The 22,431-nt window shown below is 42.1% G+C and overlaps 2 protein-coding genes across 2 annotated transcripts; one reads left to right on the forward strand and one right to left on the reverse strand.

The window, feature by feature from the left end:
- Nucleotides 1-325: 325 nt before the first annotated feature.
- supt6h (SPT6 homolog, histone chaperone and transcription elongation factor) lies at nucleotides 326-15,967 on the reverse strand. The gene is made up of 37 exons (XM_068716062.1): nucleotides 15,844-15,967; nucleotides 14,578-14,688; nucleotides 14,324-14,488; nucleotides 13,586-13,659; nucleotides 13,317-13,497; nucleotides 13,073-13,154; nucleotides 12,632-12,887; nucleotides 12,243-12,344; nucleotides 11,947-12,060; nucleotides 11,710-11,799; nucleotides 11,369-11,511; nucleotides 11,061-11,206; nucleotides 10,793-10,903; nucleotides 10,385-10,665; nucleotides 10,118-10,272; nucleotides 9,468-9,663; nucleotides 9,214-9,353; nucleotides 8,914-9,031; nucleotides 8,730-8,806; nucleotides 8,501-8,636; nucleotides 8,181-8,318; nucleotides 7,598-7,765; nucleotides 7,368-7,495; nucleotides 7,030-7,237; nucleotides 6,546-6,693; nucleotides 6,216-6,358; nucleotides 5,967-6,107; nucleotides 5,537-5,732; nucleotides 4,646-4,791; nucleotides 4,477-4,569; nucleotides 4,239-4,352; nucleotides 3,981-4,105; nucleotides 3,330-3,442; nucleotides 3,163-3,240; nucleotides 2,864-3,069; nucleotides 2,504-2,784; nucleotides 326-2,179 (listed from the first exon to the last, which is right to left on the reverse strand). Exons 2-37 carry the CDS (start codon nucleotides 14,675-14,677, stop codon nucleotides 1,987-1,989), a joined length of 5,286 nt encoding a protein of 1,761 aa, XP_068572163.1. The 5' UTR covers nucleotides 14,678-14,688; nucleotides 15,844-15,967; the 3' UTR covers nucleotides 326-1,986.
- Nucleotides 15,968-16,260: 293 nt separating this feature from the next.
- Nucleotides 16,261-19,906, forward strand: sdf2 (stromal cell-derived factor 2). Its single transcript, XM_068716537.1, has 3 exons — nucleotides 16,261-16,497; nucleotides 17,256-17,452; nucleotides 18,616-19,906. The coding sequence occupies exons 1-3, from the start codon at nucleotides 16,314-16,316 to the stop codon at nucleotides 18,913-18,915; spliced, it is 681 nt and encodes a 226-aa protein (XP_068572638.1). The 5' UTR covers nucleotides 16,261-16,313; the 3' UTR covers nucleotides 18,916-19,906.
- Nucleotides 19,907-22,431: the final 2,525 nt, after the last annotated feature.

Below are 22,431 nucleotides of genomic sequence, written 5' to 3' on the forward strand. Positions count from 1 at the left end.
ATCCGAGACTAATTGATTTCCTCACTCAGTTATGTCAGACAGGAGGAAGAAGTCTCGATATGTTCTCTCGTCTACTATTAAAACACACAGACTTTTATTACAGCTCTTTAACTGCTTTTGATCACTGTGTTGTCTTTCTATTGAAGTGAAAAAAAAAAAGATAGATTGTGTAAATGAACCATGAAGAAAATTCTTCACATTCTGTTCCCAGCTAATCATATTTGTACCATGAAAACACACACACACACACACACACTCTTATATGTACATCACATGTCCAGACTGCCAGTTTGTTTTTCCAAATTAGCACGAACAAGACTCGGGGTTTAATATGAACACTTTTATTAAAGGGCTCACAGGTAGAAAAGGTCATCAGCAGTGCCAGAGACATCATTTCTCCTCTTATCACCAACTACCGCCCAACCAATCACAGCCACGCTGAGAAAGATGCAGCATCTCAATCTGGCAAGAGACCAAGTTTAGTTTACTCCAAAAATGTAATTATTTAAAACAATATGCATATTATGGGACGATGATACTTTGCACACTGCAAAATGAAGCAGACCATTGAATACCAGCGCTGCTTGTTTGTACTGTGGCACAGAGGCAAAAAATGAACACAACCCAATGCAGAAGTGGAGAGGGATGCAGAGAGTGGCTAAAAACCGCCACACGACGATCACAATAGAGATTCAATGTGTTTTAAACAACAATATACTCATTCTACTGAAATAGCTGAGTGCAATGCAGAATATTATACATACAAACGCAGTGGGAAGTCAGTTTGATAGTAGCTTCTTCTGACAGTGAACTCATCCACTGGAACATTTCTTTTTTTTTTTACTGTTGATACTGTCTTGAGCTGAAATGCAGCAGCTGTGTATCAGGGGATCACATCCTGCAAGGTGGCAAACATCAAATCCCAGTGTCAAACGCTAAAATACTCACTGAACAATGAAGACACATGAGAGCCAAATTTGAGTCAACTTTTCAAAGATGACCTTTACACTGACATGATGAGGTACTTCCACATATGGTTACTAAAATCAACCGTTTAAAAATGCGAAACCGGCTTCTTCTGCGCCGCCTCGCATCAATGCAGACGAAGTCTTCTCAAACAACCACTGGTGCCTTGAACGCAGCACAATGTTAGTCCACACAGTATTCTCAGATCAAATAAGAGTGAACAATACAATAGAGGCTATCTACAGGAGCCAAATAAATGAAGTCAGCTGATCATAATACAGCACGTGGTGGAGACAAACAACTAGCAGTAAGTCAAGCTCACATGAAGGTTTCTCCTTGAATTAATTCATTTTTTTATTTTTTTTTATTTTTAAATCAGCCTCAGCCCTCGTCCTAGGTGTGTTTGTTTTGACAGATGTGAAGAGCAGAGGCTTAAGGTTTAAACAGAAAAAACAGGCTTTATTTATTCTGACGCATTCCATACAAAATTATATTTCCTGATTGGCTTGGCATAACACTATTTTGGCAACTGCTCGCAAAAATCCAGCAACCGTAAAAGGAGGAAAAAGCGGATTCTGGAAACGGCGACTGTGCCCCTCTGTCAAAGCCAGTCATGGATCAAACAAACCAATCGCAAAAAATAAAGAAAGAAGGACAGCTTGTCTGACATTGTCTGTTTTAGGTCCATATCCTATATTAAACTGCTGTCTGATATTCAAGTTTCTTTTTTTTTGCCATTGTAATGACTTTCTGCATGACACATAAAGTGTTAATCTGACTGTACAGAATACTGTGCAGCCAGAGGAGTTGGCTGCATTTCAGGAGGTGAATTGTCTGGGATGACATACAGGAAGACAAAAGGAAGGAAGGAAGGAGAGGAGCCATGATACCAGACAGATCAGGGGCTCATGGGTTGTGGGAGAGAGACAATAAAGGTGGAGGGTTATCCAGACGAAGAAGCGTCACAAAGGATGGAGTTGAGTTGGGGGCGGGGGGTGTAGCGACTCCCCCCTCCATGTCCTATCGGTCCATCTCGTCCAGTAGGGGCGTGGCGTCTCCGGCGATGGACATGGGTGTGCTCTCTATCATTGGGCTGGGCGACGGTCGTGGCGTCATCCTCTGGGTTTTCTTCCGCCCCTCTGCTTCTTTTTCCTTCAGCCACTGCTCCGCCATCTTGCCCCAGTCCACTGCAGAGGCGTTGCTGCCGCTGGCCCTGCAAGGAGGGAGGAACAGACGGGGGAGGTATTTTAGTCAAAGACAGTGACAGATTGAATGGCAGGCTGCTGCTTGGCCTTAAGTGATGCAAATTGTGGGTTTAGCACCATCTAATGGCAGCAAAAACAAACACTCATTGATATCGTTCAACAGCTGGTTGGATTTGAGTTGTTGAGTCTTAAATTTCTTATAGCTGGGGTGATTACTAGGATCACGACTACACGAATAATCAGTTTCACTATCAAAGAACCAGGATGCCTTTTCAGGAAGCGCATGGTTGGAGTACATCAGGTCGCCCACACATATTCCCCCCTGTACTTACTTTGGCGGCTGTGGCGGCTGCTGCTGCTGCGGTGTCCTTCCTCTGGATGAGGTAGAGGACGACGGCGTGCCGGATGAGTGGCTGTGGTGACTGCTGTGGCCGTGATGGCTGTGGTGCGATACATGGCTTCCGTGTGGATGGCCGTGTGCGTGAGAGTGTGAGGACTGCGGAGTGGTGCTGGTGTACTGTGGCGTGCCCAGGGCCTGCTGGCTCGGTGTGGTGTAAGAGTAGCTGGGCGTCAACAGGGGCGTCGCCATGGGCTGCTGGGGTGTGGCAAATACCTGCAGAGGAGGAAGTACTGGTGATGAATGTGGCTCAAGAAGTTACCAGAGAAAAGTCATTACATGCACCTGCACTCACATGATAAGCAGAGGAGCTCCCTCCTCCTCCTCCTCCTCCTCCTCCTCCTCCTCCTCCTCCTGTGCTGCCACCGTAGCCATACTGGCTGGAGCCCCACTGTGCGGGGGTGGTGTTGGGGTTCTGGCCCTGGCCTGTGACTGCAGCGATGGCACTGAACATCTGGGAGGTCATGTTGCGTGGGAGGGCGTTGACAGCTCGCGTCAAGTCTGTGGAGGAAGGAATGCATTAGGAAATAGTAAAATGTACTACAACGCCACTCAAATGTAGATTGTGTGTGTATGGAAGAGAGCGGGACTGACCTGCGATGTTGATATTAGCTGGGGTGGCGTTTAGGGATGCAGGTGTCCTTGTTCGGCTGCTGTTGCTGGGAGTGATACCTTTGACAGACGGGAAAACGTTCATAACCCACAACATCCTTTGACTGGCGTAATATACACAATTAACATTAGGTATAGTGCTTCCATACCTGGCACAGGCTCTTGGTAATGGTCCTTAAACCAACGGAATAGTCCATTCACTGTGGGAAATATCTGTGAACGATAGCGGAAGCCGTCTGGGGTGATGGTCACATACTCGACCCTAGACAAAGAAAGAAGATGGCATGTTGAAATTCAGTTCTACTAAATGTCTTGGCAGAAATGCAGCTGTGCGGTAGAGTGGGTAAGAATTATGTGGTTTTTAGTAATTGGGCACAACATGAATGACATCTGAAGTCGCCGTGGACCTGTGCATGTCACCATGTGTGACTGTGATTTGTGATATTTAGAGCAGCGGTTCTCAACCTTTTGTAGCTTAAGGCCCACTTTGGATTGTTAAAAATATTCAGAGGACCTCCGTCCCATATAAATAATGAACAAAACATGACAATAAAAGGAAAAAAACTGTCAGAATATATATTCTGCTTCCCCTCACCCATCACTGCCGCCATTATGAATCAAAATTTTGTGTATTCTCCCACAACCCTTTTTTTTATTTAAAAAAAATTAAATAAAAACAATTGTGTCAATGCATCCGAGGGGACGTTAGCTCGGTGATTCAAATGTAACTGGTCATTGAAATTGGGCTTTGTTTGAGTGAATAATCAGAAAACAGAAAAAACAAAAACATTCCTGCTCACCGTGGTTTTCCGCGAGGCTGGTAGCCCAGTATGAATTTTCCTGGCATTTCTTTACATGCCGAAAGAAAGTAAGGGATAAAAGTAGGCTTCTCTCGCTTTGTCTTGACCAATAACTCCTCCATTTTCTATTAGAGAGAGAACAAGACAAAATGAGATACGAGGGGTGCAACTCGTGGCAAAAACAGGTAGCAGAATGAGTTGAGTTGTGGAGTTATGTAAGAGTAACAGCAAGAATGATATCAGAGTAAACAAGTATACCTCCTTGATCCCCCAGAGGCCGTCCTGGAAGTACTTGTGCCCCAGTAGATCCCTGGCAAACGACGCCATTGGCTGAATATACCGAGCAGTGATTTCATCCAGATCTTCAAACTCCTGCAGAAAATGCAACAGACTCTTGAGGAACATGCAGCAGCCAAAACAGCACTGATGTGTCAGAAAACATTTTCTGTAGGTTTGAAGCACAAGATCATGGTAAACAAAGAGGAAAACTGCGTACTTCACTATTGATCCAGAGAGTGTGCCCCAAGCTGAACGCGTTCTCTTTGCCTTCTTCTCTCACATCCACATGCTGGTAGATGCCATCAGCCACCTTCAAAACGTCACACAGTTAGACTGGGATATGTTGAGCGACTGCCACGTTAAGTACCTCTCTATCGGTTTCTTACTTTCCAGGTGACTGTGAGGTGGTTCTCTCCCTTGCTGCTGGGTCTGATGATCAAGTCTCCCTGGTCCAGGGTCTCCATCATCTTCTCTGCTTGGTTAAAACTAATATTGTGGAAGTTGGGGTGGGCAATCACACGCTTTATGTATGCTGAAAAGACAGGGGGAAAGCAAACAAACAGTATAAGGACAGTGATGTGGAGGTAAATGTTAACCAAAGTGTATTATGAGGAAACAATACCCAAAAGTAGCACAATGTTTTATAAGTTATTTCTATTCAAACAACTCTTATCAATATTATTATCTCCGCCAGGAGGGCCGTGCAATCGCTTGTGTGTGTGTGTGTGTGTGTGTGTGTGTGTCCACAGCTAATCTATTCTAGGTGGCCAGTTATGGCTGCATGTTCAAGGACCTCGGCTGGCTACGGTGACTCACACTTTCTCAAAACACTTTTTATGGTTTGTTTTATACTGCCGTTGACTGACAGCTGACTCCTCACGCATCATTCTTAACCAGCGCTCGGGGCCCCTTGGGGACGCTAACGATAACACTGAGTGCATCTCCAACCCCCAGTGGCTGAGTGTTTGGCTCACCTCTAACAGCTAACTGAACTACCAGTACACACACTGCCGAGTACCTCTCTACGCTGGCAGACCACTTGATGAGATTGTATGAAATGTCTTATATGAGCTGATTGGTTTTATTAATCATCCCTTGTTTTTGAGTTTGAATGAAGTGTGTTTCATGTTGCCTTACAGGCCATTGGTGTCTAGACGGGGGTTGAACAATTGTGGGTTGTGTTCAATCAATCACACAATACAACAGTGGTCATTGAAGACACACCTGGCAGAGATCTGCCTTCTACTGATTCTAGTTAATCCTGTTATTTTACTAACGTGTTCGCTGTTGTTTCTTTTTGAGCTCCTCCTCCTGTTTTTGGTCTTCAGACTCTGTGTCAAAGTCATAGTAGCTGTCTTTGGGGAGCTTCCACTCGTTGGCCTTGTCCATCAAATCGGAGGTGCGGCACGTGAGGTCGACGCTGAACTTTTCAATGTCGATTTTCATGATGCGGCAGTGAACCGTCATGCCCACCTGAAGGAAGAGGAACAAACTAGTGTTACACAAGTGACACAATAGAAAGAAACAAGACAGGAAGCGCAGAAATAGGCAACAATTAATCATGGATAATGTCAGGATTGGGAAGTTTAACTGGCAGCAACTACAAACTCTCAGAGACATTCAAATGTTTACAAGTGACATTGATAAAAGTAAAAGAAAAACATCAGCAAAGCACAACAAATATCACAATAACAAACGACGCCTCACCTTGACCCTCTCCTCAGGGTGTTTGACCACTTTGTCACTGAGGAACTTGGTGGGAATAAATCCCTGGACGCCATTATCTAACCTGGACCGCACCCCGATGGCCTGACCTGGACATGAACCGCTGTCAAAGTGATTCCACACCTAAAGCAGGGACACAAGAGAAAAAAAAAAGATGATGTTTAGATGTCAGACTCTCAGTTGTTTTGTACCATTAAGTCATCAAAAGAAGAACACTCGGGTGTCCCGTACCTCGCTGAGTTCAGGGAAGTTGTCCTGCTGGCAGAAGGGACACTGCCACAGCCCGGTGGAATCATTACGGATGGCCTGGTCGTAGCTCTCTCCCTGAGGCCGCCGGTGAGCAATACCAGTTACTATACTGGTGATCAGCTTACCTGGAAGAAAAGGAGGAGAAAACATCAACCACACCGGCCAACAGAGCTGCATCTGTACTGTGACTGCTACTTCAGCAACTTCACTCTGCGTCATCGTCTTAGTGCTAGTGGTTAGAATATATTATTGATTTTTAGTGAAAATGAATTCAAGAGATAAATGTGTTTACTTCAGTGTGGTGTATATTACCAATATAAAAAGTCTCTGGAGTCTCCTTGGTGAGCAGGTTGAAGACCTCCTCAGTGTTGGGGACTCTGTAGGCAACTCTCAGGTCTTTGTATCTGCAGCTCAGCTCTGCACGGATATCATACAGAGTAATCCCCTTGTTGCCATAACCCTACATGGAACCAAGCAAAGAAGAAAACGAGAGTGAAAACATTTAGAGTGCACAGCTGAAAGGAGCCTGCTTCCCAGAATGGAATTTTTGTTTTCATATCCAAATGTCTGTTTAAGAATATCCTTTGACAGCCCTATTCTGCACTGTACAATATTTTATCCAAGCTGTTCATAAATGTCATTGCTGCGGTCAAAGCCACCACACACACACACACACACACACACACACACACACACACACACACACACACACACACACACACACACACACACACACACACACACACACACACACACACACACACACACACACACACACACACACACACACACTGACCTGTCTTTCAAGCTCTTCAGCAAAGGCATCCAGGTCCAGATCTTTGAGACGTTCTGGGTTTTCCAAAATCTCCTCCAGAGCTCCGGCTGGGTTGGCATCTTCTGCCGACTCATCATACTCGAGGGCGTCCACAGCCATCTTGCGAGCCCACTCGTACGTCTCAGGGTGGACACGAGATCCATCCAGAACCTCAATGTAGGAGTCAGTACTGTGTGGAAGAAAAAAAAATGCTGATTTAAAAGGCTGAATGGTAGATCACAACTTTGTCTGACAATAGTAGTATTAGCACTATGGGAAATAGTCTGAGCGTGTAACAGACCCCCATACAAGGTACCAACCTGTCCCCAAGCGATGCTGTGTCGATCTTGATGAAACCGGCACAGTTGATAAAAACTTTGGGTCCCATGTGACACATTGTGACCAGCTGAGTTCTGTTTTCAAGTCGAGTGTTGTTTTGCTTCAGAATCTGCATCAAATACAAGGAGCATGGTGATTATCAGTTCAGCAGAAAAGGTTCAATACTTTTGTATGCGACACAATAACTTAATGACAGCAAATAAAAACATACCTTGAGCAGGTGGGAGCCCTTTCTTGGTCCCAGACCACAGACATACTGGACTAGGCTCTGAGTGTGAGGATGTGCGATGGCCTTGTTCACATCCACTCCAACCTCATTAACACGGTTGATGAACTCACAGTAAAGAGCGCAGAGCAAATCTTCCTTCACCACATGTTCCTGAGAAAGACAAAAACTCTCTTTCACACAATTGTAGCTACATAATCATGCTTAATTTTATGTCTACAAGAGCCTAATTTTAATAGCCATTAGTTATGTTCAGGAGGTTGGAGGAGCAAAACGTCACATTATCTTAATATTGGTCAACTGATTGGTTGACACATTACGTATCTGACTAGGCAGAAAAGAATATTTAATGCTTCTTCCTGACGGATATGTGATGGGTCTGTGTGACGCTACAGGAGAATAAAAAGGTGGACAAACAAGGCAGGAACTTTTATCTCTTGTTGCCAAATGTCAAAAAAAGCAAATGTCACAGGAAACTTTGTAAAACTTTAAAATAAACCATGTTTCAACAATATACAGCAATAAATGTATCGATGGAGATTAAAAAAAACTTTCTTCAATGTCTCACCTGTAGCGGGTGTAGTTTGAGGCAGAGAATGTCATCATCAGAGCTGCAAACCTGAGCATACTCCATCAGGGGATCCTGGATCTTCCTGGCGATCGACACAGCCTGTCGCAGTAAGGGAGGGTAATCCCTAAAATCCACCTGCGCAGATAAAAAGCAGGGGGTCAGGAATATGTGAGCAGCAAAGGGAGCATTGAGCCACATCTGGGATCCACCAGTTAATTAAATAGCTGTGGTTACCTGCCATAGTCAAAGAGCAAAACCACTGATGTTCCTGTGCTTGTGTATGATGAAGATAGCACGGTGAGGTGTTAAGCATTTACCTCAGATCTCTTGCTGTTCATGTACAGTGTGGCCAACTCATTGTCAACAAGTTCCACACCAACAGCAGGCAGCGAGGACTCTTGCTCAAGCTCGCTGACAGCCCTCTTGATGTCCTCCATGATCATTTGAGCATCTCTGCACACACGGCATCATTTTAACATTTCAACCTCATCTCCTTTAAAACTTGTAAATGCTGTTCAAAATGTCCAGATGAAATCAAGTATTTACCGGCTTTCACCAGCGACAGCTACCACATGAGGCTTCTTGCCAGACAGAAACTTCTTGAGACTTTCGATGTCGTGGGCCTGAAGATAACACACACACAAATGAGTGATCATCTCAAAAGATCCATCCATCTGAACAAAAGCACCTGTTGACTGCAGAGAAGCACGTTTGTGTCCTCTGCATGTACCTTCTTCTCTCGGTCATCCTCCCTAAAGGCGTTCCTCCTCTTCATGAAGTAAGGCAGACGCAGGAAGTCCACCACCTCCCCTTCGCCATTGATCAGAGCACAGAACACCGGTGTATCTCTGTTGGCGCAAAGTTCGCAAGTGAGAACCTGAACTGTTTGTCACATAAGTGTGTCTTTTATGCAGTAAACCGTGCTTGGTCTTACATGGTTGTAAGAACGTGCAGTATTTCTATTGTTAATACCAAAAATTGTAGCTACCAACATATCTGAGGAAAAAAACAAATACTGTGGGGTGTATACCTGCTTGGCGCATAGGCTACACCCAGCACCCGAATGCCTTTGCCCTGACTCTCATCCATCAGATCATCGTCTTCCTCAACCTGCTGATCTGGCCGGTAAGGAGCCACCTTGAGCCAGTTATACAACCGACGACAGCAGGACTGTGAGGAGAAATGAACAGCAAAATGTTCACAATGAGTTTACTGTGTTATTTTTCACACTACTTCAATAATGTAATATTACAATGTGTGGCGAAAGATATCATGAGAACTTACCCTGACAATGCTCTCTTTGGCCTCAGTGATCAGTTTGCTCTTGAGCTCCTTGGCCATCTGAGGGTAGAGGAACTGAGTGAGAGCTCTCTCTATGGCTAAAGTTCGCTGCCTGTTCCACTCCTGCACCTGGTGACTGAACTCATCCCTGTAGTAGAACTGCTTGATCTCATCAAAGTACGTCTGGTCCCCAGCATACCTGAGGGAAGACACAAGAGAGAAGCGGAGACAGAAAGGAGTGCCTTAATATTTCCACAGTCATAAGTCAAAAGCGGCACGTTCTACTGACAAGGATGTGGATAAAAAAAAATTAAAAAACCTAGGCTGCAGCTTAAAAAGAAATTAAACTCGAAGGACCTATCCTACTTATCAACCCTCCTTTTCACAAACAACCAATCTATACAGATGCTAAAAATGGCACAAGGCATCAGATCCTGTTCTCAGTAAATGTCCTATTACCAATGGATGTGTACGAACAACAGAAGTGACAAGAATTTTAAGACCTCGGGATGTTTGTATATTTATGATTTCCTCCATCTGGTTGATTAAATCTGACTTAATGTAAGTGGCCAGCTTCCTTGGTCTGCCTAAAATCATGACTTAACATCTGGATTGAGAAGGTTCATTCAACATTGATCTTTCTGTGTGCTTACCCTTTGACCCCTATAAGGTCTATACAGATATCAATGGAAAGCAGCCCCTCCTCCTCTGCCAGGCACATCTTCAAGAACTGATCCCCATTCAACTCTTTTACAGCCTTGTTCTTAAGATACTTGAAGGAGTAGGCAAAATGAGCCTCGTCTACCTCCTACGGGAAGTAAGCAAATGGCAAAGCAGATATAGATGAACTTTTCTGTTTAGGATCAGATGTGTGATTATTTTTTGTTTTTTCAAACATCTCTGAATAAATGTGTCCGTACCTTTTTGCCCTTCTTTGTAGGCTTGATGTTGATCTTGGCCCTCTCCTGAAAGGTCTGTCGGAGAACATGTCTGACCAGCGGTTCACGAGCAAGCTGCATGGCCACCATGTACCTGGTTCCTTCCAGCACGGCCTCAGGAGAGCTGAACTGACTGCAAACATAATCTTTGGCCAGCTCCACAGGCTCAGCCGGGAACTGCTCGGTCTCGTGACGCTGGTAACTGTCTCTCAAATTCTCTCCAAACTGCTCCGGAGTTAAGCCAAACTTTTTAGCCAAGCCATCTGCAGTAAGGAAGAAACAGAGACAGAAGTTGAAGTGCTACCAAGCTAGGACAAAAAAACAACAAAATACAAATGAATATTGTGATACTTGAAGACTGTGGTGTGCAAGGTAAAAAAGAAGACCAACCAAGTCCCACGCTCTGACAGATGCTGTACATGTCTCTACGAGATGCCAGCTTGAGGTCAGGTCCTTTCTGTTCTTCTTCTTCTTCTTCTACCTCTAATTCCTCTTCTTCACCTAAAGAGGCAACACGCAAAAATCGGTCATGGAGCAAGTTGTTACAATAGGGCTCAACTCCTAACTGAAAAATGTGTTTCAATTATAACTGAACAATTCTGCAGTATCTGTCCATGATCATCTAATGACATGTTCAATTCAGATGCGTTCATCTTACCATCCTCTGACACTTCTTTGATCTTCTTGAGCCTCTTCTTACTGGACTTGGCAGTGTTCTGCATCTTGGGGATGTCTCGGCCGTAGTAGAGCAGGAAGTGGTTGTACACATCACCCAGCTCTTCAAGAGTCTGCACGTCTTTTAACCTATTGAAAATGATACAATAGGTTTGAAAGGGACAGAAAACTGTTTCTATCGTCGACCACCATGTGAACTTTATCACATTCCTCTCCTGCAATTATTCCTTGCTTAGTGCAGTCACAACCAAATACAGCACACAGCACATAATAACTGCCCTTGAGACGTACCTCTCCGTGTCGGCGGTGTCCAGAGGACGGATGCCGTCAGCCAAAGGTTTGTCGGGGTCGGCTGAGATCTGCTCAAACTGGTAGGACTGCATCTTCCGAAACAGACGGGTCAGGTTCTGCTTGCGTGTCTTCAGTTGAGTCCACTGGTGGATGACAATGTTTAAGTCAAGAAACCAGAAGTGGCATACAAACGCCAAGATGGTGAAAACAAATGATTGACAATGACTTAAAACGATGTTTAATTAATCTGAGAATTGATAATTATAAGATTGGCTGTGCACCCAGAGGATCACACAATGGCTTTCCATTCAGTCTGTAATCTATTGCAATACCAAGTTTACCTTTTCATCCCACTGCCACACCTTCCACAGGTCATTGATGTTTAGCTCAGGCTCCACATATTCTTTCCTGTAGAAAGCGATGAATGGGACCTGGGGAAAAGAACATGATAAAATTGGTTCTTTGCGACAATGCATCCTTTCTTAAAAGACATAATGTTATTGGTTTTTAGAAAAGATTCAACACAAAAGAAACAGATGAAGGAAATGCATTACATGGGTACGGTGAGATCACTGTACCTCAAATTGTTGATTCCTCATGAAGTTGAGGGCCTCTTTGATCTTAGCAATCGTGCTGGGGCCTTTCCTGCTGAAGTTCGTGGTCGTCCCCCTGTCTAAATAATCTGTGCTCTCCTGGTTAGGGCACAGGAAAAAGAAGAAAGCATCTAGATGTGATCTAGACCTAAGGAGAATCCAATGATCTATCCCACAAAAAGGAGAATCTAACCAGGTATCATGACTGAAAATCCAAGAAAGTTCTTTGTGCATGCATATTGCATGTATGCATTCCTGAGTGTGTATGTCAAAGGACGTACCTGCATGGAGATAGTAAGAGTGGAGAAGCCATGTCTGAAGATCCACTCTGCTTCCTCTTCCAGCTCGTCATCCTCAGCAGGTTTAACAGGGATGGATCGTAACTATAAGACGGAGTACAGATCAGGAAAATAGGCACTCAAATTTGATCAATGACTAAATGAGATGTCAAGGCTTAACTATACATAAACCTGAGAAAGCAGTCATTAAGAACCTATATAATAATAATAATAATAACTTTATTGATATGATCCGTATAAGAACGTAACAACAGTGAATCAACACTGTTAGCATCAAACACACACACACACACACACACACACACACACACACACACACACACACACACACACACACACACACACACACACACACACACACACACACACACCTGGAACCTTTCGGGCATATCTGTAGAGCGGATCTCATTGTCTTGGTCAGTCATGTGACTACTTTCCAGCTCACTGGGCTCGTAGATCTCAAAAATGCTCTTCCTCCCCTGCCTCCTCTTCGTCTGCTTCTTGGGTCGATCCCAACTCTCTTCATCCTGGTCCTCTTCCTCCTCCTCCCCCTGGTCGTATACGTCAGCGTCAAAGTCAGCAAAATCAAAGTCTCCACCAAAAATTTCTTGCGCCTCCTGGAGGGCACTGTGGGAGGATGAACAGCGAAGAGGAGAGAAGTAGTGATTGAGTGGTTCACTTCACTCATGTCTTAAAGCAGTTTGACATTTTGTTGTCTCATTGTGGCCAAATAAAATATTTATTGGCATGCGTTTTGTCCTACCAATGATGAATCTTTTATTGGATAGATTTGCTGTATAAACTATACTCACGCATCCGTGTATCCTGAGAATTTTTTGCCCCTCTTTTTGGTGATGGGTTGGCCATCATCATCAACAATAAAATCGTCTATATCTGTAAGACAAAAGCAAAACATTTAAAACAAACCCATTATATACCACATTATTTAGAAATCAAGCGTGGGACTGAGTTTACATTACTCTTTTTCTCTATTATCTCACAGTTTTTTAGATACTCGGGTCTACACAGATCTAAAAACCCTTATTCCTGGCCTACCCGACTCCTCGTCCTCTCCTTCTTCTTCTTCATCTGCGTGGTGGAGAGGCTCATCGACAGCCTCGCCTTCCTCCAGCTCTCCCTGATCATCACCATGAAATATCTCATCTGCGATCATGTCCTTCTGGTCATCATCCTCTTCGTCATCATCAAGCGTTTTTACACGGTCATATTTCTTTTTCTGTGACACAAGACAGGTACAACATCAGGACTGCTAGAATAAGCTTTTTCAAGTGTACGAGATAATAGTAATGAGAAACTCTTCTTACCCTCCTTTTCACTTTTACACCCAAGTTTTCCTCAATTAGGTCCAGATCATCGTCATCAAGGTAGTCGTCATAATCTGCAAAGAGGAAAAGTCTCAGGCAGAGGAAACAACTGGAAAGACAGTGCTCTTGTTCTTGTGTGTGAGATTAGGGCATGAATACTTGTGGAGGAAAACAAATATTGCGGTATAGGGATGGGAAAAAAATCTATTTAGACATAAAACTATTATATAAATAAAATAAATATTTGGCACCTTTGTACGACAATGACTCAAAATCCATATTTTCAGTCTTAACAGAGGCTGCCAGCAATTATCTGTTTACAGAGTTAAATGCAGGTAAATGTGCCTGAAACAACACTTATACTTTGTTTGATAATTAAAATATTAAAGTAGATTATACACCACACCAGCAGAGAACTAACATCAAACACCACCTGCTGCGGTTAATGCACCAGAGAACTTATTTAAAAAACAAGTAAATATTATTGGAGTATTACGGAAAGGCGATTCATCTTGAATTGGCACCAATCAATTCTGTTTTGTATTGGGAAATAACTGCTGACTAAGATACTTGGAAAAACACTAATATGAGGTCAATTGTATTATTTCTTCTATACAAGGTACACAATAAGGACCTGATCTGAATTATTCTGAGTTAAGTTTGCGTACTAAGGTGACGAACCCTAACCCGGATAAAGATATATTGACCGTTTATTTTATAAACATATGATGCACTTACTGCGCTTTTTACGGCGATGCCTGACTTCCTCTTCTGAGTCACTCCCCGCTGCACTTGCACTTTTTGCAGGTTCTTCCTCCTCCCCTTCCTCGTCTCCATCATCAATGAGTCCGCGTAAATTTCCTCGCTCATCCTGGTCCTCTATGTTCTCTTCTTCCTCTTCATCTGTTGAGAAATTAAGAGATAAATGGTTCACACGTCATGCAGGCCCACCTTTGAAACACATACCCAGAACTGAACAATTCAAATCGTACCATCTTCCTCCATAAACCTCTGGGTCTTTTTAGGCTTGAGGTCTTTCTCATCAAACTCCTCCTCTGACTCCTCGGCCTCGCTCTCAATAAAGTCGGACATGACTGCTGTTCCTGAGAAGAAGATAGATAGATAGTTACTTTATTAAGAAGTGCAAGAGGCTGTCAGTAAACATTCCCAACACCATCAAAACATTAGTCACAAATACAAAAGCCAAACACACACAATAACCCATGCAATATGCTCTAGTGTTATGATGTCATTGCAATATCACTGCATAACATCCAATGTCCTTTCATTTCTGCTTCAAGATTGGAAAAACATGTTTTATTTCACACTGTCTGGGAGAATAACCTATTCTTCATCAGCTTGTCCGAACTTCATCAACATTAAATGATAACGTTGAGTGAAATATTCAAATGCAAGACTTGTGTTTTTTTATGGCTGCACCATTCCACCAAAAGGAGACATTCTAAATGTCATAATTTGACGTGTCTGACTTTTAGGTATCTTTCTAAGGTTTAAGATCTCCTCCAGAATATAAAAATAAAGTGCTGTGTGTTTGATCAATTGTATTGTGTTATTTTCCTTTAAACTGACGATTGTTTTCATTCTCACTCAGCAATATACCGTGCAACAAAACTAGATTTAGCTGGCGTTTAAAAAATAAAATAAAAAATAACGTGACATCTAACGATGTCGCATTGCGCACACACACAACACCGACAGAGTCGATCACTCAAACGCATTAGCGCCGTGCTTTAACGTGAAATGTAATGTAGCTAACGTTATCGAGATGATAACTCAGCGTTTCGGTCAACAAACTGTAACGCTAACGTTATATTGAGAATTTTAGTCAACAACTTTAGCTTACTTTACTATCAGTTACCTGTGAGCTACCAACCACCAACTAACGTTGAGCTACTACCTATGCTAGCGATGCTAGTTAGCTAGCGAGCAATCTCTTACCATGTAACATTTGCTGGTATTTAACTTCATTCTCACATGGTTGGTTTGAAATATATATGGTACGTAACAATACATCAGCTGACAATTAAATAACAACCAACCTTATTTCACTGTTTGTAGAAATAGACCAAGGCCTCGGAGCCAACTTCGCAGTCTAACGTTTAGCACATCAGTGTGTTAGCCTAGCATTAGCTAGAACGACAACAACAGCCAACTGCATACACGTTGGCCAGTTAACAGCGGTTAACTGAGCAGCACAGTGTTTAGATCGCAAAGTATCACGGAACAATTGGACTTACGCGTTTCACTGCAATGGTATACTCCGTTAATGTTTACACAAATAACGGGGTTGTGTTGTGTTTTGTGTTTCGGGGAGCTTGTACTTGTAAAAATGGCCGACAACGAGCGGCGTGATGGCAATTCCGGGACGCTTCCATCCTTAGAGTAGAAATGTGACGCCCCCTGATGGTTCACCTTGATTCTACACAAAATAAAACAACAAAATAAGACTACACAAAAATAACCACTGTTAGCATTTAACGGGGATCTTGATCATATTATCATACACATAAAGCCATATTACAGTGACGCCAAATAAGCCCCAAATAAACTAAATAACCTCGAGAGGTCTGTGCAGTGAGCACTCCGAGTCACTAGGGGGCGCTGTTTCACGAACTTCTCCTTGGCTTACGGTACCTCTTTAATGACGTTGCGAAAAATAATACAAATCTTTAAGAGGCATCGGCGGCTGCTTTTGGATTTAATAGGAATGGGTTATTTAGATTTGTCTGTTCTTCCACACTCTCTATCAACCCTTTTATTATTGTTAACCTGTATATTTGGACTATCACTTGGTACGGAACTGGGTTTTGTGACATGCGGATCCGTCCTTAAACTGTTAAATACAAAGCACAATGTGAGACTACACTCGCACGACGTACGCTACGGCTCCGGTGAGTTTCCTCTCATAAAACGATTAATACGCATTAATAAACATCAATCGTGTTTTTAATATACATTAACTTAATTCACTGTTGCCCACCTCTGTAACTGTAATGACTGATTTCTGTGTACAAAGGTTAACAGTGTTAATTTGACATGTAATGAAGGCTGTCTCCATTATTTGTAACCAGACTGTCAAAGAGTGGTACACATTAAATATGGGTGACATAGCCTCTTTTCGGGGATATTTACAAAGCAAATATTTACTGAAGTGATGAACATGAAGTCAGTATATATGAACAAGATTAACATTTGGATTTTTCCTGAAAAAAACATTCTCTCTTTCTTTTAACCAGCACCTCAAAATCATAAAGACAATTCAAATTTAAATCCAGGTCCAAACTTTCTGAAAATATAGAAATGTTGTAGCCCTCAAAGTTAACCACGATCTGTTTGCCAACATGAGCCCTTGAGTTCAAAGTCAAACCCAAAACAACAATCACCAATTCAACTCTGTAAGTGACTTTACAGACCTTCATATCATGAACACACTGAGTCTTAAGCTTCCTTAATTAAACTACTGTATATGTACACTTTATATATTTAGTTTTGTTTTGCCAAAATCCTAGTTTAATCTTCACTTAATCCAGGTTTGTCAACTTTGAGTATCATTTTTAACATTCTTCTGCTCACTGCGTGTGCTTGTGTGTGTGTGTGTGTGTGTGTGTGTGTGTGTGTGTGTGTGTGTGTGTGTGTGTGTGTGTGGCAGGTAGCGGACAGCAGTCTGTAACAGGAGTCACTACAGTGGAAGACAGTAACAGCTACTGGAGTGTCCGTGGAACAATAGACACCATGTGCCATCGTGGCAGCCCGGTCAAATGCGGGCAGAATATCCGTCTCACCCATGTCAACACAGGCCGTAACCTGCACAGCCACTACTTCGCCTCCCCGCTGTCCTCTAACCAGGTGAGTGGTGTGAGGAGTGCATGGGAAAGAGAAGAGGTTTCGTGTTCTGTGAAGCATCATCCACATAGCTGCCTGCAGAGATTGGGAAGTTATGTAAATGTCTTAAAGATAGTTTGACATTTCCCGTATAATTCAAAAAGTTGAATGGGAGAATGTTAATATTGTTATAACTCATCTCCTACCTGTCAAGTTCACTGATCAGTGACATTGCTGATATGCAGTAATAGATGTAAAATACCAAGATGTTGATGCTCACATTTAGTGAAGACCAACATTTTGAGGTGGAACTGAGTTGACAGCAGCTGTTTACACTTCAGGAAATTCACCAGACTCTCTGGGAAAACAGCCTCGGGTCAACAAAAACCTTGCCAATGCTGAGGAAGTGTGAAAACACTGTGTCGTTGAAGTGTAACAGGGTTGGAAGATGTGTACCATGCCATTATAGAAATTTGTCATCTGTCAGACAATTTTGTATACTGTTTATACCATGGTAGTTATTCTCTTAACATCCAGCTTGTGCTTAGATCAGCTGATCTGAGCCCGACTGGTGACTAAGAGCTATCTGGCTAATATGTTGTAAATCAATAAACAGGTCTGCTTTATGGCACTTTTGGATTTTCAGGATTGTTGCATTAATGTGATGGAGTTCCTTTACAGATGGGTGTGGGAAGAAAATAGACATTCCTGTCTGGTTGTTTTATTTGTAAGCAGTTTCTCAACCTGGTTTTCAGAACACGTACCAAATGACGTTTTTCACATACCACAACAGAAGATTTCATACACACAACGTATACAACGTAGCCTGTCTGGCCTCATTCATCCACTCGAGAAGTTTGATACATTAGTATCAGTAGTATTAGTACACCCTCAACTGGCGGCTAAAGGGTGGACATAACTGCACGTTTGGGGAAGAAACAAGAAGCCAGAGAGTGTTTGACAAAACCATGTCTTTACGTTAACTGTGTTTGGATATCTAGCTTGGTAAATAATGGCGTCTGTGAAAGCTGTTCCTATTGTACAAAAATAGAAGTCGGCTGATAGCTGAAGATTGAAATCAAAACAGAAGTATTGTCTGGAAAGTTAAGAGACTGTAAAATGTCACAAAAGCAAGGTGTGCCATCCTCTCCTCCATTCCTTCTAATCTCTTTCTCTCTTGTCCACAGGAAGTGAGTGCATTTGGCGACGAAGGGGAAGGGGACCACCTGGACGAGTGGACGGTTCAGTGTGGGGGATCCGTATGGAAGCGCGAGGAGGCCGTCCGCTTCCGTCACAAGGCCACTGATGCACTACTGTCAGTGACAGGGGAGCAGTATGGACGGCCGATCCACGGTCAGAGGGAAGTTCACGCCATGTCGAGCCCCAGCCAGCACAGCCTGTGGAAGGCCATGGAGGGCATCTTTATGAAGCCCAGCGAGAACCTGGCAGGCAGCCGAGACTACAGTCACCTGCACACGGAGTTCTGAACGCGACTTTTGTTCTTTGTTTCCGTCACTTCCCATTGTCCTCTGTCTACCATCGTATTCCTACCTCTGTCCCCAATTACACATGTTCCAGCAATCTCTTGTCTCATTGTCCTCTCCCATCACCTTTTGACTATCATCTTTTGAGGAGACTGTGCCAAAGTCTGTCATAGATCAGGGTGCAATAACTCCACCTTATCAATCCATAACAACCTCTCTCATTCATTGAGTTTTATGAAACACAACTTGAATCCTCAAAAATCTAGCAGCTACACGCAAGAGCGCTAATAACATTTGACTAGAATCATAGTTTGTCTTAACAGGTACAAGGAGACATAAAGGTATTAAAAATGTTGTTTTACTGTACAAACACACATTTGTATCACAGTTTTGATGCTTTACATCCTCTCAGCTGTTATTTTTTGTTAAATAACTGCCATCAGCAGTCACACCACAACACAGCAGGCAGTGCAGGTTTTGCAGATAAGTATTAATTAATCCAGTAAGTCTTGTGCTTTGTGGGATTAAAAAAACATTGTTACACTTGTGCCTTTATCCTTTTTAAAATGTGGTAGGCTAGGTGTTTAAGCTGCAGAGCCTTTTCAACTTTTGGAAACATAAGAATATGATTGTGTTTTTATGGCATTTGTAAGCCATATTATACTCAATGGATAAGCAGTGTTACCTTTGTAAATTACCTTTTTTCCCCTTGAAGTCTAATTAAGTGTTTCATATAAATGATTTACCACCAACTGACATGACAGAATAAGCAGTTTTTTTTTCTTTGGAGGTGTTTTTTTATATGTACATCATTGAACTGGATGCTGTTTGTTGTCATGGTTTGATCAGTTTCTAAGTGCTGGGAGAAAGTACAGTATTTTACATTCATGCTGTCTGTGCATGCATACGTGTTATATCAACTATTTGTTCAAGAGGTTCATGTGAGCAACAAACATGCAATGAATACCTCATATTAAAGTGATTTTTATGCATACCAGTGACTTCTTTATTGGATTCTTTTCTTTTTACTTTATTATTGGTGCAAATTTCCTCTTAATATAATTAAAACAGGAATTTAAAGAGAGCATCTGTCTTACTTTCCATCTTTCTGAGTTTTATTGCAATAAATAAGATCCACATTTGCAAACGCGGCCCTCCCACCCAGCTGGTCTGTTGAAGAGCGAGAGGTACTTAATGAAGTTCAGATAAAGACAGATATTTTCCCCTTAAACACATATTCTCAGTGCTGTGGTGGTTAACAAACAAAGGAAATGTACACGGTGTCTTTATGATCCAAATCTAGACATGGCAAGGCAAGAGTAAAGCAACTACCAGTTGTAGTTCTCTGGAATCCTGCTGCCAAAAAGCCAAATTATTGTGTAAATCTTCCTCTTAACAGAATAAAACTCAAAAAGACAGATGCTCTCAGTGAATACATGTTAAATTCTGTTAAGAGGAAAATTTCCACCAGTTACCACAACAGTTGAGATGATCTGGCAACTCTTTTTCATGCATGATTACTTGTAATGAATCACTGATGTCATCAATGACCCTCCTGATAACTGCATGCCCAATTTATCAACATGAATTATGAGATAAAAGCAGCGCACTGAAGATAGACAGATAATATAATGTTTCTTTTTTACAGGTGTCCCTTTACTTGATCATACATAAATTGAACAAGTTGGAATCACTTTATAAAAGCCAACACCTCATTTTACCCACAAAGATAAAACCAGACTAAAGGATTTGCAAGTACGGCAAGCTGTTAATGTCTGACTGGGCCATTGTACTTAGCATAATGCCTTGTATGTCCACTTAATGGAATGTTTTGGTTCATTATCTGGCAGTAAATGGGGTTTAAGGGCATCTGCTTTGAGGCTATTCTCACTTGTGTTTGACCAATGCTCCCTAATTATCATGATTTAGAGCAAGGGCTGATGTGTGCACTGCTCCATAGGACGCCCTTTTCTAACACATGTCGAAAAATGACCAAATTGATCTTGAGCCATCACATATGGCAGCAGCTACATAGTATTTTTTAAGATGCATACCTCAGTGGTGGAGGGGTAACCTTTGTGTGCATGTCTTTCACAAATGCCAAGGTTAACCCACTCAAAGCAGTTATGTTTGTACTGCTACATGACCTGCATATATAAGGTGATATGAGAGCGTTCTGCACTTGAAGAGGCTGCTCCTCTGACTCACAGCTCCTTTATGCACGCTCTGGTACCTGCATGTGGAAACTGCAATAAAGGGCGCTCAGTGAAAACCATGCTGTGTTGTCGTCCTATTTTTAGGGCTAGTATTCAAAATGGTACAGCGAGGTTGATAACAAATGACAAGTGAAGCAACAAGACTATACCGAGTTTCATAATTATGAACAGTCAGTAACAATGTCCCTGCTCACCAGCTTATTGAAAGCCAAAAGTTATACGTCTTATGTAATAATGTTTTGTCTTTTTATAGTACTGGGTATTATTGTTTGGGTAGTTACAAAATTGCAGAATTCCAAGGCATAAACATCTCTCACAAATAAACACAGATGCTTTATATTTCTATCAAAACAAGGTTTTATTGCATAAACATATATGGATATATTTTTTTAGATTAAACAGATTAAACTTGTTATTTGCATTTTTAAATATCCATTCGGTTGGCGACTATTGCTGTTTTCTTTCTCCTTTTCTAAGCAGCATGCCACGGTTGTATTACATATCTGTGTTTAGTTTTATCTCCATACAATCTACAAGGTAAAAACATATTTTGGTAAAAACAAAATCTCCAAAGCAAATTTCAAAAACAAGAAAATCATGAGCTGATTCCGTCCTGTTACAGATGTACAGTATCATAATGTAAACTTCAAAAGTGATAATAAAAGGTCTTTCAAATAAGTTCCCTTACATAGCCATGCAAGGATGTCTGAATGGCACAAATATTAGAGAATTGTAAAGATAACGTGGTCTATGCTGGCTTCAAAAGGACCATGAAGTTAATAGACAAAGGTGAAAACATGGTCCGTTGGTCAAATGCCAATGTGCTGAGAATATCAAAGGCATAAACTGACTTACAAAGATTAGTGAAGCATACATTATACAGCAGTTTATACAGGACTATGAGGCAGTGAGAACATTTAATAAAAACCTAATGTGACTAAAACACACAATATATTGTATCCAATGTCAGTTTTAACCAACCACAGTGAGGCCTACAGACTCTAGATGACGTGAAACAGAGATGATGATGATGATGATGATGTGACCTTGTATTTGCATATTTATGAAAATGCCCTCTCCTGCACTCTGATTTGATTAATAGCTGGTAGAAATTAGAAAAAAATGACTATTACAGTATAAACTGGAAAGTCAAATATGTGGGAGTACATACTTACATTTAAACCAAGGCAGTGCCACCACAAAGAAAGATTAAATGGATTTCCCTGTCTTTCAAAGACGTGAAAATCGAAACAACAACATGCATACTGATTTACAGTATAATACATTTTTGCTGTGATACTTC

The sequence above is a fragment of the Cebidichthys violaceus genome, unplaced genomic scaffold (genome assembly GCF_023349555.1).
Source record: "Cebidichthys violaceus isolate CVI_PGR_0920_01 unplaced genomic scaffold, fCebVio1.0.p SCAF_20, whole genome shotgun sequence".
Taxonomy (NCBI): domain Eukaryota; kingdom Metazoa; phylum Chordata; class Actinopteri; order Perciformes; family Stichaeidae; genus Cebidichthys; species Cebidichthys violaceus.